General features: G+C 40.0%; 1 protein-coding gene across 1 annotated transcript in view; it reads left to right on the top strand.

The window, feature by feature from the left end:
* PLXND1 (plexin D1) overlaps positions 1-18,710 on the top strand; it is a 212,728-nt gene that overhangs the window by 137,801 nt on the left and 56,217 nt on the right. The window contains exons 22-25 of the mRNA XM_015425233.1: positions 6,386-6,500; positions 8,143-8,250; positions 8,998-9,110; positions 16,715-16,822. Of these exons, the coding sequence (XP_015280719.1) occupies positions 6,386-6,500; positions 8,143-8,250; positions 8,998-9,110; positions 16,715-16,822 (444 nt within the window). The remainder of the gene's footprint in view (positions 1-6,385; positions 6,501-8,142; positions 8,251-8,997; positions 9,111-16,714; positions 16,823-18,710) is intronic.

Below are 18,710 nucleotides of genomic sequence, written 5' to 3'. Positions count from 1 at the left end.
CTTCTCCAATTATGCCACTTTTCACTACCTAAAAGTCTCCTGCTCTTTGAAATAGCCTGATGGGTTTTTTTCTCTGTTGCTACCCCCATATGCCTAGAGCTCCTTCCCAGTGCCCTATGAAGGAGCACCCTGGCTTTGGGACTGAGACCGCATTAGTTTCATTCAGTGCAAATGCAGCCCAGATAGCATCTGTTCTAAAACAGCTTCAATGGTTGCTAATTTGCCTCTGGGATCAACTTGAGTTGCTGGTTCTTACTGTTCTGGATTACTCTGGTCAGTAGTGTTGCCAGCCTCCAGGTGGTGACTAGGAGCATGCAGGGGGGGGAAATGGGTTTTTTCGGATTTGGGTATAATAAAGCTGAATTTTTTCAGGATTCCCGAATATACCCGAATACCAATGCCAGTATTGTATTGGTACCCGAAAAATTGGACCCCCTGGTCCAATCTTTTCCAAATTTGGGAGATCTTTTGGAGAGAGGCTCCAGCAGCTACAGTACACATTTGGTGCCTCTACCTCAAACTCCCCCCCCCTCCAGCACCCTGAATACTTGTTAGAGGATTTTTGCCTTTGACTATAATGGCCCCATAGGATATAATGGACCTGAAAATTTTTGGGAATCCCAAAAATGTTCAGGGTTTTTCAGCATTCTTTTTTTTTTTTTTGGCAGCCACATCAGCTCAGGGAAGATGATTCGGTATCCCAAAAACCCGAAAAATGCCCAAAAGTGTTTTTTTTTGGGGGGGGGGTCAGCTTTACTGAATGCACAACCCTAGTGGTGACTGGAGAGGTCTTAGAATTACAACTGATCTCCAGGCTACAGAGATCTGTTCCTCTGGATAAAATGGATGCTGTGGAGCTGGACTCAGTGCCATTATACCTCACTGAAGTCCCACCCCGCTCCAAACCCTACCCTTTCCAGGCTCCATCCCCCAAATCTCCAGGAATTTCCCAACCCAGAGCTGCCAGCCCTACTGATCAGGCCTGATTCAGGTACAGGCATTCACTTAAGAAACCCTAGGCATCTAGTTAGCCTTCCTATACCAGATCATTTAATTCCTAGCAGAGGTACACCTCAGGAATGCTATAGGTTTGTTCTGCATATGGTACACAAGTAAATACTATTAGAGTCTCTGCTTAAATTCTAAATTTCTATTAAAGCATAATTATTGCATTCTTAATACAGGCTAAATCCACAAAGCATTATACCATCTATCCATCATAGTTACATAAATAATTAAAGGAGAGCAATTACATGAGTCCATAAAGATTTCTTACCCCAAAAGTAAGCAGGTTACAGGCAGGGAACCCCTTCTGAGAAGAAGCTCTCAATCAATCAAACTTCCTATATTTAGAAGATTTTAAAATAATCTCCTAACAACAGCTAACTGTCGCACTTGATTCTTGGCTAACTCATTATCTTACAGCTTCAAACAGTATACAATATTATTTATACTTAAAATATCTTTATAGATTATATAAAGAATGTTAGTTCATTCTTCCTACTTTTTATTGTAGCAAAGTATTAAAAAATAACGAGTTTCTCACACATATGAATATCTTTTGGCCTTAATACTCCTATCCTTGAATCATATCTTCACTTCTGTGAAGTTGGACATTCTTGCAACTCTCAAACACTTCCTCACGTGGGCCTAAACAAATTGTATCTATTAATAATGAGTTAGATGGCTGCTAATCTACACAATGCCATATAATGACTTTGTATTCTTCTTACTGATTTGCAAGGCTATTCTATTCTGGGTCTCTAGACTCCCTCCTTGGCATGCTTCCCTGAGAGGCCAGGTTTGCTCTATTTATGTGTGGTACAACATTTTCTAGGATTTTTGTCAAGTCCAGCAACTGTTCCCCTATATTTGTGACCACATCTGTGATATTACCTTTAAAGCCCTTCATGATCCTGGATCCGTATATCTGTAAGACTGTCTCTTATGGTCTGAAAAACTGCTATGTTCCTTTCATTGTCTCTTTCTTCCCATGTGGTGGAAAGTGCCATCAAGTTACAGCCAACTTTTGGCAACCCTGTAGGGTTTTCAAGGCAAGAGACATCCAGAGGTGGTTTGCTATGGCCTGCCTCTGCATAATAACTGGACTTCCTTGGTGGTCTCCTATCCAACCAGGGGCAGCTCTGCTTAGCTTCTGAGATTTGACGAGATTAGGCTAGCCTGGGCTGTCCATGTCTGGATTTGGAGTGGTTTGCTAGAGGAAAAGAGGGCATTTACATTACTGGCTTTTTAGAGGGGCTGCAAAATAAGTCTGTTTCAGAGGGCTTTCTGTTGATTCAGGGGACTGATGCATTTTTATTGAAGGACAAATAGATGCAATGTTAAATTGTATGATTTATCATGATTGCATGGTAAATAGTTTGCAGTTGCTAGAGAAAGAACAAAGTGGGTTTTTTGTATTTTTTTGTATTTTTCATAAGTGTGTGTGTATGCGTGCGTGCGTGTGTGTGTGCACCTGGAAGTCTTGGTGACCTCTGGTGACTGTGTGCACCTGGAAGTCATGGCAGCCTCTGGTGATTGATCCCTCCTGGGGACCTGGAGGATATTCAGAGAGGTGGCTGGATAAGGCCTGCCCCCGCCTCCTGCCTCTGGTATTCTAGGGAGGTGTCCCATCCAAGTACTTGCCAGAATCAACCCTGTTTAGCTTCTGAGATCGGATGAGATAGGGCGGGCTTGCCTGGGCTATCCAGGTCAGGGTGTTACAGCAAAGTCTGAGTCCCGTGGCATCTTTAAGACCAACAAAGTTTTATTCAAGGTGTAAGCTTTCGTGTGTACAAACACTTCTTCATAGTTGTAGCTGTTTTAGATATTTACATGCTGTTGCATACTTCTTTATAAGCTGCCATCCATTATGGGGTGGAGTGGGGCTATTAATATTTAAAATAACTTAAGAGATAGGCTATGTTAAGTAACCTATTTGAAAGCCATCTTTTCCATGAAGCCTTTGGCTTAGCCCTTTGGACATTACTCCTAATTGACATTAAATGCAAGTATGTGTAACTATATTTGTACTGATTTGTCTCATGTTACCCTTGTTTCTCCCATTCTTCCCTTCCCTTATTTTGCTGTCTCCCATAGCACAAACATTTAGATTAAAGCCTTCGAGGGATCGAGGCTTTTATTTTTGCTGATGCTGTCTAGCTATGTCTATTGATGGTGGTGGCGGTACTGTTGTTATTAAATTAGAAAAAGAACAAAAGGCACTGTATATAGAGGAAGTAATACAGAATCTTTTAATATGAAGTCTGGGATTTTCGCACCTAGCAATTAATATTGCTTCAGGGCAATTTGACAAGAATTTTTAAAAATCTAGAATATTAAATTGAGGTTAATAGTTCCGCATTGCAGTTTTCTTAGACAAAAGTGTGTGAAAGTTTCACGGTATTGCTTCTGCAAAGTGCCACACTCTTAGCATTATTAGATACCAATATGTTGTGTTGGCCTGTTCTGCTGAAACTGGTAAAGAGCCATGCGTGTGTTTGTATGTAACCTTTACCTAATTAACAGGCAGAAACCTCTCTTTTTCTGTTTCCAAATTAAATGTTTTAAAACTGGAAAATGTGAATCAGGGATTTGAATCAGTTCATTTGCAAAGCAGTGTTAAAAAGTAGAGCCACCTGATAATGTTTTCTTTTGCCAGATGTGGCAGGGTTATCAGGTTGCCAGATAACATTTTAAAATGCAGGGAAACTATTAAAACCTAACAATGGCTTATACCATTTCTAAAGGAAATAAATCCTATCCAAACAATGATCCAGTGACAGATTCTGTTAAGTTAGATTACACACAACTAAATTATGTCAATAAACATTGCCCCAGCACTGAATAGTGATAGACATTCTGCCTTCACAGGGCACTAGGGAATATACGTTTTTATGTATGAGTTTTTTAATGTCTAAAGCCCCTTCCCTGTTATTCTGTTTGCCATAATAACTAGTGGATTTTACAGAAATTTCTAGTAACATCTACCAGAACTCTGAAGTTGCCTCTCTGCAGAGTCTATCAGGAAAGCCAGGCTTTAGTTCATAGATGATCTCTGCTTCATAAGAGACTACTCCAAACTATTTCTCTCCAACTCATTCTCTACATTTCTTTGGAGAAGTAAAACTCATGTTTCTAGAAGCCAAATTGTCATGTATTTTTAGCTGTTTGGGAGTGAAGTTCCTCTCTGAACAGATGAAGCTGTCCCATGCTGAGTTCTGACTCCATTAGTTTATCAAGATCAGTATTATCTACTCTGACTGGCAGCTGCTCTCCAGGATTTCAGATAGACCCTTTTACATTGCCCACCAACTGGCTGAGTTCAGATGGGCAGTTTGCCCCGATATAGGCCCGTGTGAGGAACGTTTCACAACCGGATTAAATGGGCCGTTCACACAGGCACATCTGTCCAGCGTTCCCCACCCATACTCAACCCGTCTTGTAACGCTTCGCTCCTGAGTTTAAAAGCTACCTGGTGAAAGTGGTAGCAAACCCTGGAAAGCGCGATTATCCCGCGTCCATCCTGCACCAACAAAGTGTGAATGCCAAAAGCCACATTTTTCTTATGCGTTCGTGCGCATAAGCGCTCATGCGCATAAGTGCATATCTCCAGATTACAAAAAAAGCCACACCTTACAGCTGTGCTTCTGGGCCAACAGTGTGAACGCTCCCTTGCGCCTCCTCCTGGTATGCTCCCGCATCAGTCGCTGCAGTGTGAACGGGAAAACCCAGAACAGTTTGTTCCAGGTCTTTTTTGCCATGACTCCCTCCCGCTTCAAACTGCCCGTCTGAACTGAACCACTGATCTTTTTAACTGGAGACGCCTGGAATTGAACCTGGGGCCTTTTGCATGCAAAGTAGATGCTCTGCCACTGAGCCAGTCCCACTCTGGTATAGAGTGGGAATTGTCATGCCCACCCTCCCTCATCCCAGGGTTAAGATCTTTATTGCACACACATAGAGGAGGGTTGAATGCAGTCACTCTAGAGGAAATCATGTATAGTGTACTGGTTTCCTGTCTTTTTTGGGTCTTAGACCACAAACCCTCATAACTTCATCTGTACATGCATATTACTTTGTTTTATATCGTAATTATATCTTTGACTTGGGAGTTTTCCAAGTTCCAGCTAGTATTAAAAGAGCCAAGCAGTCGACATTAGGTAATGGCAGATGATACATTATTTGAGGAATTCATAAAGGGGGATGAAAAGAGATACACAATGGCATGTCTCTGCAATTTTTTAAACACATTCCATTTTGTGCACTTGTCACGGAAAGGTCTTGGCTATTATTCAGGCCTTGGTCATTGATAGTATGCATGGTATATCTTTACTTGGCCTTGAGACACAGGAAGTGCTGCAATTCACACACTGTATAGAAAGTGAATTTTCATTTCTATCTGTATGTATATATGCTAATTTTGATCCTAGTTGCACTCGATAGACATTAGCCTGATTCAGCTCATAGCCATGTTTTATCAGTGATTTTTAATATGCAAAGTGCTTTTCAGTCCTTCTCGGTTTAATAGCCCAGGATTTTAATTTAGTCATAGTTAAGGTTAGTGTGCATTTTCTTTTTCTCTTCCAAATAAAATGTTTGGAAAAACTGGAAAAATATTAGTTGTGCTACAGGGTTTATGATCAAATACATTTTATTACATTACGATGGTTGTTCTTGATAAAGTATGCTGGTAATAAATAATTCCCACAGCAATTTAGGTAACAAGAGACCAAAGACTGCTTCTCTTGTTGTGTTTAAAAGACACATTTTTGTTCTAGGGAGTTACAACCACATCTGAAGATTTATGGGAGTGTGATATCTAAATCATAGTTACATGCATCTTCTTCTGCCTTGGAGAGAAGTTCAGATCTGGAGCTTATAAAACAAATGTGTTAACTGCAGTTCTAACACTGTACTTTCATTCGTCTTTGGGCACGGGTGTGCCTTTTGAAAATATACCCATATCTTTTAAAATCTACACAACCCAGGCAGGAATTGAGCAGGTTTTCCAGTGCTTTGCAGTGAGCCTCTTCCTGAGCAGGAATTTGAATTCTAATCTTTCAGGATCATAGACTTCAGAACATCAGCAGAAGACACACACACCACCACCACCACCATGCGGTGTGAGGAGCTATATAGCCTTTGCTGTATATGCAGATACAGTGACAGACAACTACCAGCAGACCTGCCAACACTAATCAAAACAAGTCCGGCTATTAAACTGCAGCACTGTGATCCATTCAGTATTGCAGAGCCAGCAACTATGTAATTTGTTAAGCATATTTGTCTGTGCAGAACATCACTCCCCTATAACCTGGTTTCTGTATTGTTTCTAACTTCTCATTAAACAGCTTGGTGGGGGTTCCTTTCTGTTCTTTCTTAGATCCAAGTTGGAAAATTCATTCAAACTATAGCTATGCTGCACCTTGGAGGAAGTGAGATGGCCATTACAGTTTCCATAGTCATCTGCAGTATCTTGTTGCTGCTCTCTATAGTAGGTAAGGAGCAATGCTTGACTCTCAATGATATGTTCATCCAACATTGCATTTGAAAACACAGACTTTCCAAAGGTTCATTAATATAATTGTCTTTTGTATAAGTTTAACCCTAGAAGTGACTGTTTCAAGTTTGGATGATTTAAAAGCTGTACTCAATGAAAAAAACAAAACAGTAAATTCACCTGCCTTTATTAGAGCAATGGATAAAAAATAGAGAGAGAGACACACCTATCTAAACATCCTTGAAAAATTAACCAGATTCACACTTAAGCATTTTGATGCCCTGGGCAAAATATTGAAAAGGCATTTCCCATTTATCCACCTCCATGAAACTCTGAAGACTGGGAGTCCTTTTCATCTGCTCTGAGCCAAGAGGAGAGGTGGGGTATAAATTCCATCCCACCTGCTTGCTTCTCCTTCGTGTTCTTGTAAATCTATCTAACAGCTGCCCCTCCTGGCTCAAACTTCATTGTTAGCCATGAACTGGATTCTAATAGGTATTCACTGCTTAATGAGCGACAGTATCTCCCTGTCATCACTTGATTTAATTTATATTTAATAAAAGTTGTTTATGGCCTGTTGATCGTTCAAAACCCAATTCTGGAGACAGAGGAACTCTCATGATACACAGATTGCTTGGGTGCTGAAACCCTTTAAATGGACTTATTGATCTGTCTTTAAGTCTTTCCACATATAATATCCAGGCTTAAGTTTGATATAATGGCTATAGTATGCTCATTATTTCCAGCTGTTTTAATTTAATTATAGATAATCAACACCTGCTCAACCAGCCACGCATTGATTTTACAGGGCTAAATAAATATAATTTGTTATGTTTTGTTTATTGCCCTTTCTCTAAATAATTTTATGCTAATCAAAATCAGTTTCTGATTCCTGTTTTCACTTCTTACAGTAATTGTCATGTGATGGTAAATCATACTGCAAAACTGTGGCTACATTTTAGTAATTCTGATCAGCATAACAAATTTATTTTAGCAGAGGTAGACGTTAATATGTTGCCAGAAATGGTTTAGATTGAGTTCTGGGAGCATTTACATCTATGCACAAAGTCTTTGAGTACGTAGACACTTCACAATTTACGTACACTTGATAAATTCCCACTTTTTTAAGCTTGTGCTCTTGGGTGGAAAAGAATTCCTGATTTGGTAACGAAATGAAGATGATGAGGCAAAGTTTATTTACATTGTTGACTTCCTGACTTACCCACACAGCTGTTGTTTTTACAGTTTAAATTTGGTAGATAACCCCCACACACACACACACACTCACAGCAACATTGCCAATGCAGGTGTGATCATCTTATATCAAAACTGTGATATGGGCTCACAAGGTGTCATGGTTATATCTACTTTTATAATGAACATAACTGGGCCATTCTAACCCTTAGGTAGCAATCCTTGATCCAAAGCACTGACTCATAATGCTTTCTTGCTGTATTGGTTGTAGTGCCGATTGGCCCATGTTTATTGAGCATTAGTTCTCGCTGCTGAGTGGGACTGTATTATGTGCTAAGCAAAATGGTGTTAAAGCATGGGCTATCTTAATGAGAATGTATATAAAGATCGCTATCCTTATCATTTCGGCTCTTGGCTTTGGGCCATTTTTCCTTTCATTTCTCTAGCCCTTTTTGTGTTTTGCACCAAGAGCCGCAGGGCAGAGCGTTATTGGCAGAAAACTCTGCTGCAGATGGAAGAGATGGAGTCCCAGATCCGGGAAGAAATCCGCAAAGGTAATTATTTATAATTTAGGAAGCTGAAGAAATCTGTGAACATGAATAGCAGAGAAATTTGTCCTCTGAACATTCTAAGAGAAGTTTTGCAATCCTAAAACATCCCTTACAGTCATTGTTATAGACGTACTGAGCCCTGAGTCCTATGTCTGAGATAACTAGCTTTGGTATTGCAAAATGGTATTATTACTGTTAACAAAAGTGAAGCTGCATTCTCATTTTGTAACTAAAATTCCCATGGTATTATTTTGGAGGTTTGTGTAGTAATGAAGTAGGCAAATCACAAAGTAGTGAGTAGGAATCTAGCAGTTCAAATAATTTTTCTATAACAACAATTTACTGCATGTGTCTGGGGAAATTGCAAGCTTCCAGGCTGCTGGCATTGAAAATTATAAATTGATAAACAAAGAATTCCAGGTTTAGATTCTGGGAGTCTTGAGCCAGGATGCTGGGGTTCCATTTATTTATTTAGGATATTTCTGTAATGCCTATTCAGATGTCTGCTTAAGGCGGCTTACAAGTAAAACAATGTAATAATATAAAAACAAACCATTAAAAACAAACCATTGGCCATGAACAACATAAAACTATCTGTATAACAGAATTCTCCATCATTGGTGATCATTTGTATGCAGGGTTTGTTGAAAATTAAGTATCGCCACTACTTATTATTGTGGTGAAATAGAGACCAATTAATTCAATGCATGAAAGTGACTATTTGCTTCTCTTGTGTTTTCTTTGAACCAGGTTTTGCTGAGCTCCAGACAGATATGACAGACCTGACCAAGGAGTTAAACCGCAGCCAGGGAATCCCATTCTTGGAGTACAAGTATTTCGTGACCCGAACTTTCTTTCCCAAAGTAAGACTGCATGGCACACCTTGAGGGGTTTTTTTTAATTATATGGTTTTCTTTATACTTGTTCTAATTTTTATTGTTTCTTTCACTAAATGTTTCTAGTGAAGTATTATACAACTTCCCTGTAATAATGACAAATGGTAAACTTAAGCCTCAAAAAAACAACACCTCTTTCCAACTTTGATTCTTATCCTGTAAGTGGAAGCATACCATGGTCACGTTTGAGTCCCCACTGATGTGGCCTCTTCAGTTCAAACCAGTACAAAACTAGACCATTACACATCAGTTATTGTTTCTCAGATGTTTCATAAGCAAATGTTCTTACCAGATGTTTTTGGTTTTTTTTTAAATCTGCCCTCAAAGGGTAGAATTTTATTTGCTTTTTTCATACCACACAAACCAAATATACACACATATAACACAAACAGGGGTATCAAATGCTTGTGTTTCCAATAATTGCCTCTTAGATATTCTCTGTCTAATACAATATCATGTAGCATTATTTTCTATGAGCTCACATTTGTATCTTAAAACCAACATCTGTACCTGCTATCTCAGTGTTCTGACCCCTACTTTGCTCTGGGGATTACATTTTTAGGTTACACTCATTTGCACTATTATATCAATTATAGAAGCACCTCCATGTGTTCTGGAATGTATAGTTTGTGGATCCTCTTATCAACAAAGTTTATCACTTTCCACTGTTTCCATCAGTTTTTGTATATATTCCTTCTTTTTTGGTACATCTTGTGCCTTCCAATATTTGGCATATAGCATTCTTGCCGCTGTAGTAAAGTAGATAAATATCTGTTGCTTTTTTCAAAGTCTTTAGGTAGTATACCCAGAAGCATTACTTCGGGCGTAAATGGAATTGTACATCCCACTATCTTCTGCATTATTGCATGAATCCCTCTCCAGTATCTCTTAGTTACATCACAATGCCACCCCATATGATAAAAGGATTCTGTACTAGATAAACACTTCCAACATTTATTTGAAGACTTACTATTCCCTTTAGCTATTCTATCAGGTGTTATATACCATCTGTAAAACATCTTATACATATTCTCTTTAAATGCAATAGCTTTCGCTATCTTAATGTTTTCTTTCCATATTTGTTCCCATTGTTCTAATTCAATATTATGGCTTACATTCTGTGCCCATAAGATCATATTTGGTTTAACAGTCTCATCATACATCATATCATTAAGTAAAAAGACATAAGTTCTTTCAATCAACTTAGAGTCCATCGAGGTCAAAAAAATTTCCATGTCTGTTAAATCTTCATAAAAGCCTAATTTTTAATCTTTATTGTACCTGGATTCCAGTTGCATTTTGCGCCACCATGATAGAACGTCTGGTATATTCATTAAATTTTTGTTGTCCAAAATATCCTGGTATCTTATTAATTCTTCCCCCTCATGTATATTCGATAAAGTAAAAGCCTCAAGTGGTGCAATAAGTCTAGAGTTTTTGCTATAAAATCTTTTAAAGATAAAATCCCAAACTTTCAAAAGTGCTGCTCGTAGCCAATGTTGCTTAAAATATTTCTGTGTTAAAGCTTTTTCATACCACAGAAAAGCATGCCACCCTAGTAATAGATCATGTCCTTCAAGTTCCAGTGTTCTCTTATCCTCTAGCGTAATCCATTATTTTATCCAGACGAGCGCTTGCTGATCTGTAGTGTAATAATCAATTTGGAATGCCTAAGCCTCCTCTTTCTTTAATATCTTGTAAAGCCTTCAGTCTTATTCTTGATCGCTTTCCCTGCCATACAGATTTTGAAATCATTTGATCCAACTCCTTAAAGAGCTTTTGATTCTGAAGTATGGGAATTGTTTGAAATAAGAATATCCACCTAGGCAAAACGTTCATTTTAATTAGTGTAATTCTTCCCATAAAAGATATATGTAGATTTTTCCATTTTTCCAAATCTAACTTAATTGTTTTAAAAAGCTCTTTGTAATTATTTTCATACACACTTATTAGTCAAGTTTATTCCCAAATATTTTATTTTATCAGTTATTTGAAAGCTCGTGATTTCTTGTAGATGTGTTTTCCGGTTTTGGTCCATATTTTTAGTTAAAATTTTAGTCTTTTCCGCATTTATTTTCAGACCTGCTACCAGTCCGTACTCTTGTATTTTCTCCTTTAACGTAACAGCCGAAGTGTCGGGATTCTCAAGTATAAATACTAAATCATCTGCAAAAACCAACAGTTTAAATTCTTCTTTTTTGATTTTAAATCCTTTAATCTTAGTTTCTCTTCTAATTTCGTCATTCAAAATCTCTAATGCAAAGATAAACAATAGTGGTGAGAGGGGGCAGCCCTGCCTTGTTCCTTTTCGTATTTCAATTTTTTTTGTTATTTCTCCTTTGACCATTACTGCTGCATTTTGCTTTGTATATATTGCTTGTATCATTGTTATAAAGTTTTCTCCAGCCTCTGCCTCTCTCAATGCATCCAAGATAAAAGTCCAATTGACATTATCAAACGCCTTCTCTGCATCCAAAAAAATTAAAGCCAACTGCTTTTGATGATGCAGTTCGTAGTACTCCAGGATATCAATGACACATCTCAAGTTATTTCTCATTTGTCTTTTAGGCAAAAATCCAGCTTGGTCTTTATGTATCGTTTTGGCCAACACTTTTTTTAATCTCTCCGCAATAATAGATGCAAACATTTTATAGACCACATTCAATAATGAAATTGGTCTATAGTTCTTTATCTCCTTCTTATCTGAGTTTTGTTTGTGGATCAGAGAGATAATTGCTTCTTTCCATGTATCTGGGATTTTCCCGCCCATTAATACATTGTTGCAGATATCCTTCAAGATTGAAGTTAATTGTTCCTCAAAAACAAGGTAAAATTCTATCGGTAATCCATCCAGTGCAGGAGCTTTACCTCTATTCTTTCTTTTGAGTGCCTCTACAACTTCCATCATCGATATTCTTTGATTTAATATCTCCTTATATTCTTTTGAGAATTTTTTAGGTTGGTGTATTTCCAAATACTTCATTATCTGATCCACAGTTGTCTCTGATTTTCCATAAAGATTTTTATCAAAGTCCTCAATTATTGTTTTTATTTCCAGATTCCTATTTGTCTCTGTTCCATCTTTCTTTTTTAAGATTTTTGTAAAAGATTTTTCTCTCTGTTCTCGAACTTGTTCTTACCAGTTATGTTGATTCATACACTACACCAGTCAGCATCTTCAGTTTTCCAGGAAGAAGATGATTGGTTTTGCACTGGGATTTGCTTCAGGAACTCTGCCACTGGGGTCAACTTTTCATTCAAACTTCAGCTGAGTCAAATCACATCTGGACATCCTGTTCAACCATGTCTGTTTTTAGATCCATACATTGCAAAGACGTGACTATAACAATGCTTGAAGTTGTTGTAAGGAACTTTCTTAGGAGAAATAAATAGCATTCACTACCCTTACAGCACCCTGGGAGACTTCTCACAGGTGCAGGTCTTTCCCCTGAGCAGATCCAGTTCCAATCTGTCAACCTGAATCCAGTCATTAATATGATACCAAATGCAACTCTGTTTTTTTAAAAAAATCTTCTTACTGCCTTACATTTACTGTCTTGCTGAATTAATTGCTGTATTCCTTCAGAAACAGCTGTTTTATTGATCGTGGTAGAGGCTCCCCTTCTTTTTTTGCAGAATATTCCATTCATTCCACTATGGCCTCTGCCTAGATAAGATTGTAGACAATTCAGGGTTAAAAGAATGGGTGGAAATTTTCAGCACATCCACTGAATCTGGTACATTGCACAAAAAATTGGCAATTTGACAATCTTAGATTTTATTTTTAGAGAGCAGATTTCTAGTAGTTGTCGGGAAAAACACTCAAATGTCTAGGCAGTGTCTGGTGAAAACCAAAAGCCAAACGGGGCTTGAGCAGGGTTTCTGGTGGCCTTAGGGTGCCACTTCAACATTCTACGACTTGCCTATTTTTTGTTCCCCAGTAGCAGCTGTTTTCTTGTGAGGTGGGTAACATAAAGCTATTATGAAGATTATTGTGATAACAGAAGCTTTAAACACTGAAGATGCTATACAAATGCTAAGTGTTATTATCTCCAACCTTGTTTGTTCAAAATTTCTCTGACTTTCTTTCCCCCCCCTTCTCCAGTAGCCCAAGGTGGGGCAGTCAAAACCAGTACGAAAGAAGCTTCTCCCTGGAGGCAGTCAGGGTCATTAACCCTTTTTATGACTCCTAGTAGGAGAGGCTTCTCCTTAAGTCTCCCAGTTTCAACCCTTTCTGGCTAGAAGACAGACCGGTTGTTAACTGCACTTGTAAAAGAGTGCAGTGACTCCTTTTCTCCCTGGTCTTTTTTCTGCTCCCACTCCCAGCTTATTTGAGGGCCTCTCCAGGGGGTTATCTTTCTGCTGTTGCTGGGAGCCAGGATTGGGTTGTCCTTTAGAGATGAGCCCTTCCTCAAGGTTCTCTCCCTAGGAGGGGAGGAGGGCTGCATACTCTTTGTGCTTCAGTCAGAAGTACCATCGAGTTTCCAGCTCCATTGCCAGAGCGTCGCCCAGCTAAATGCCCAGCGTGCTGGCGTCACGTCTGGGCAACGGCATGGTGCGGCATGTTTGTTTTCCGTGCGGGAATGTTCCTGACAAGACATATGTGTCCCCCGCTGATTCAAGGTAAGTACTTGGTAAGCCTAGGCTGGACCAATAGTTGTATGCCTTTCCACCACTGCATCTTCTCCAGAAGAGGGTGGTGGAGCTCAAAGCTAACATTCTGATACCAACATTCTTGCCTTGTCGAGCATGGTTCCAGGATCTGATTTGGTGGTACTCCTGGTGGTACTCCTGGCCCTCATGGTGACTCCTGAGTAGGAAAGATCTTCTCTCTCAACATCCCTAGTCAGACCTGTTTAAGCTGACAGCCTGGAGGCTAAGTGACAGTAGTTTAGGGAAACAGACCCTGGCAGCTTCCAGAAGAAAGTTCAATAAGTGTACAATAACACCTGGCAAGTCTTCTGGTCCTGGTGTGGGGAGAAGGCTGTTGGCCACCTCAGGGGACGTCACAGATATTTTGGGTTTTCTCCAAGCTGGGCTAGACAAGGGCTTGAGCAACTGTACCTGTACCCTCAAACAACAGGTGGCAGCCATTTGTGCAGTGGCGGGGGATAAGAAAGCAAGATTTCTTTTCCCATCCCCACATCAAGAGGTTCCTCAGAGGGATGGCAGTTACTCATAGGTTTCCCACAGGGAGTTTGAATACTTAGGCCACGTCCCTTGAAGAAGCTCAGTTTCAAAATTGTCTTTTTATTGGGAATCACCTCAGCTGTAGGATTTTGGAGCTTCATGTTCTTTCTGTGGATAAATTCCACAATGATAAGGGAATGCTGAAGACGGACCCATACTTGAGTTCCAAAGTCAACTCCTGCTTTCAAACATCAGAGGATATTGTTTTGCCCTAATCCCAAACATTCGCAGGAAAGAGAGTGGCATTGCCTGGATGTTGGGAAGGCCCTGGGTTCTTATATTGATAGAACTAAGGCTGTGAGGAAATCTGATGCTCTGTCACTTTCAAAAAGTTCTCTGTTGGTTCCAGGGTTTTGATGTCCACCCAGGGAAGATGGCTGAGGGGTTGTGTTGCTCTGGCCTATAAACCCAGGGGGCTGGAAACCTGGTGGGGGTTATGGCTCATTCCCTTAGGAGGAAGGCTACCTCTGCAGCATACAGGGCATTTCCTTCCTTAGAGATGGTCTGTGAGGCAGCTACGTGGAAGTCAGTGCATACTTTCTCCTGGCACTGGCACATTGACAAGGAAGTGTCTGCTGATGCCTCCTTTAGGAGAAGAATCATCCAACAAGCTCTGACAGTTTAGATATCAAGTGGCCTGACCTGTAGTACACTGCTTTTGTACATCCCATTGGTTGTGACTGCCCCACACTGGACTACCAGAGAATGGAAAGTTTGTTCACTTACCATGATATTCCTTTCTCTGTGGTTCTAGGGTAAGGCGGTCAGTTGCTTCCTACACTCAAGAGTCCCAGAGGGGCAATCTTGTAGCATGGCCTTTTGTTGTTTCTCCTGCTTTCTTACTGTTTCATTTTAATTGTTGGCTGTTAGAGTTAATATGTTTTTTGTAGTTGTGGGGAGCTACACAGCTCATGAACTGGTCTGGGAGACTAAGAGAGAAGCCCCTTCCACTAGGAGTCATTAAACAAAATTAACAATCTTTACTGCCTCCAGGGAGGAGCTCTATCATCATTGAATGTGACTGCCCCACCCTAAGGCCACCAAGAAACGAACTTCACAGCATGTGAACAAACAGGGAGCTGATGGCTCCCCACAGGCACAGCTCTGCACTGCCTTCTCCCGCTGCCGGGTTTAAACCGGGTGGCAGGAGAGGGCATCCCAGCCAGGCTCGCTGTGCCTGTGCTGCTGCTTCTCTCCACCTGGTTTAAACTGGGTGGCAGGAGAGGGCAGCCCAGCCAGGAGTCATTTTTTACATACAGTAGTACTGTATGGCTGCGAGAGTTGGACTATAAGGAAGGCCAAGCGCCAAAGAGTAGATTCTTTTGAACTATGGTGCTGGAGAAGACTCTTGAGAGTCCCCTGGACTGCAAGGAGATCAAATCAGTCCATCCTAAAAGAAATCAACCCTGACTGTTCCCTGGAAGGCCAGATACTGAAGCTGAAGCTCAAATACTTTGGCCACCAAATGAGAAGGGAGCACTCACTGGAGAAGACCCTGATGCTGGGAAAGATTGAAGGTCAAAGAAGACGGGGACGGCAAAGGATGAGATGGTTAGACAGTGTCATAGATGCAACGAACATGAAATTGAGCAAACTTCAGAGGACGGCGGAAGACAGGAAGGCCTGGCATGATCTGGTCCATGGGGTCGCGAGGAGTCGGACTCGACTGTGCAACTGAACAACAACAATGAGACTAGTGATAATCTCATATTGCTAAACTCATGCTGCTTGTAAAAAAATGTTTAATGTAAAACAGCGAGGGACACACCGATGAATGGCAGAAGGTACAGAGTAGGTGGAACAACCTGAATGTGGGCATTGGAGTAGCCTGTGAGGGGCAGGAAAAGGGCAGGGGGGAATCCAAGGGAATTTGTATGCTTTTTAAGCACCTTTGGCTTGGAAGCGAAGCAAGGGAAAGACTGGCACGAAAGCACTCTCAGAAAGCCCAGGGAAACAGTGAACAGAAAGTGAACTGAGGAACTGAAGGAAGGAAAAACAATGCAGAAAAAAAGGAAAACCTGACAGACATGCACAGTGAAAGTGAGACAAAACACCCAAGCATAAAAGGCCAATGATGCTTTGTTGGTATAGGGAACATTTAGCTAGATCTTGAATGCATTCATATGGCACCGACATTGTTAAGCAATTAAGAGATACCGCTGTCACCTTACGATATTGAATTGTTTTATAATTGAATTGTCTTTAGATGATTTTATGATAATTTCAACTGTATTTATGCATTTATTTTTATGTAGGCCTGCCTCAGCGGGGAGGACGGGGTATAAATTGAATTAATACATAAATAAGATATAATTAATTCAATCTTGGCTCCTTTCTTGCTAAACAACAAAATATGATTTGAATTTTGTTTTGTTTTTCAGTGTTCTTCTCTCTATGAGGAGCGTTACATTTTGCCTTCCCAGCACCTTTATTCACAGATGGGATCTCAGATCCAAGAAACTCACCCGTTACTGTTGGGGGAATGGAAAGTAAGTAATACAAACATGAATCCAATTTACGGATGATTATGTCTCCTGTATTATTTAGTTGTGTTGTTTTGTTGTATTGATGTATTGTTTTGTATTATTTTGTTGTATTGATTAAACACTAAATGCATAAGATGTATTATTATTTTGTTGTGTGTATTATTTTAATATTTTGTATTATTTTTTTGTATTGATTGAAGACTAAATGCATACGAGGCTACACAGATTTCATGTAATTATTGAAAGGGAAAGATGAAATTCAGCTCCGGGGAGTAGAAGCAACTGATTCCAGTTCCTTGTTTCATGCAGAAAGCTGTAGAAAAAGTAAAACTGCTGGTAAAGGCAGTAGAATAAAAATGTTTGCGTTCAATTCGCATGCATTCAGTTAATATGTAGTTTGTACCTCTTAACTTCTTTCAAGTCCAAGTGGTTTATCCACCATGTCAAAAACTGTTATCCTCAATGAGAGAATTGAGACTAAAGTACAGATGACTACAGGAGGCACTGTGAGCCGCCCCCCCCCCCCCCCCCGATCGCATACTTTCTTCTCACTTGACAGCCATAACGTGCCCCAGTTTTCCATATGATTGGCAGCAGTGTTCCCTCTAGGCTGAGCTAGTGTGAGCTAGCTCACAATTTGTAGCCTCCAGTTCATACATTTTTGTCTTAGCTCAGGAAGGAGGGCTCCGGAGCAAACTAATTCATGCAGTAGCCAAATCGCTTGCTCACTTTAATGCCAGTAGCTCACAAAGTAGAATTTTTGCTCACAAGAATCCACAGCTTAAAGGGAGCATTGATTGGCAGGTATTTATTTATTTATTTTATTCTATTTATACCCTGCCCTCCCCACAAGTGGGCTCAGGGCGGCTTACAGAATTGGTACCCAGCAGTGTTCCCTCTAAGCTGAGTTAGTGTGAGCTAGCTCACAGTTTTTTAGCCTCCGACTCACACACTTCTGTCTTAGCTCAGGAAGGATGGCTCCGGAGCAAACTGATTTATGCAGAAGCCAAATTGCTCGCTCACAACTTTAATGCCAGTAGCTCATAAAGTTGAATTTTTGCTCACAAGACTCCACAGCTTAGAGGGAGCATTGGTACCCGGTACCATTCCAAAACATTTAAAACAATCCAATAAACAAGTGCTAGTGCTGATGATCGTCTATCAGTAGTTCAAATAGCCTATTGTATAACATACAACCAATGTTTCTAATTCCATGGTCTTTGGCATTGCGCAGTAGTGCGGCACATTCTCCAGGCCAGGGCCAATCCATAGCCACCGATGTTGGTGGTAGTGGGGTGGCGACTCCTAATTGAATGCCTGGTGGAAGAGCTCCATCTTGCAGGCCCTGCAGAACTGTAAAAGGTAGTAGTACTGCCAGTCGGTAGTACTACTGTTGCTCCCTTTCTTTTGAAAAAAGGCTGCGGATAATATGGACTACTGATCTATTACAGTCTGTTGCTATTGGCATTTATCCTAGCTTAGGCTGGAAGAGGTTCTTCCAGGGTAATGAGCCTTCCTACAACTTAAGTGGCGCTTCCTTCAACAGAAAAACCACAAAATTAGGAAGAAGGCTGCAAATTTTGTTCAGTGGATCGGTAGGATACCAGGTCTCAAGGAAACTAGCTTTCTTTAAAAAGTTGTTGTTTTGACTTGGGAGTGGTTTACTATGGTAGAATTTGAGGTCACTCGCAATCATTCTCATAAAAGGTTAATGCCATCATATTTTTCCTTGTGTACATACTAAAGTGCTTTATATTTAAATACTTTATTTTAAAAAATGATTTTTACCTACCTATAAAAAGAATGGTTATTGCTGTGCACCAGTGAAGGCCTTCAGGTAGAAAGGTGATATAGATAAAGTTCAAATAAAGAAGTAATAAAATAATATTCT

Source organism: Gekko japonicus, unplaced genomic scaffold, assembly GCF_001447785.1.
Source record: "Gekko japonicus isolate JY-2015 unplaced genomic scaffold, Gekko_japonicus_V1.1 scaffold2, whole genome shotgun sequence".
Lineage (NCBI taxonomy): Eukaryota > Metazoa > Chordata > Lepidosauria > Squamata > Gekkonidae > Gekko > Gekko japonicus.
Note: the sequence above shows the minus strand (reverse complement) of the source record. Positions and strands in the feature narration are given on the sequence as shown.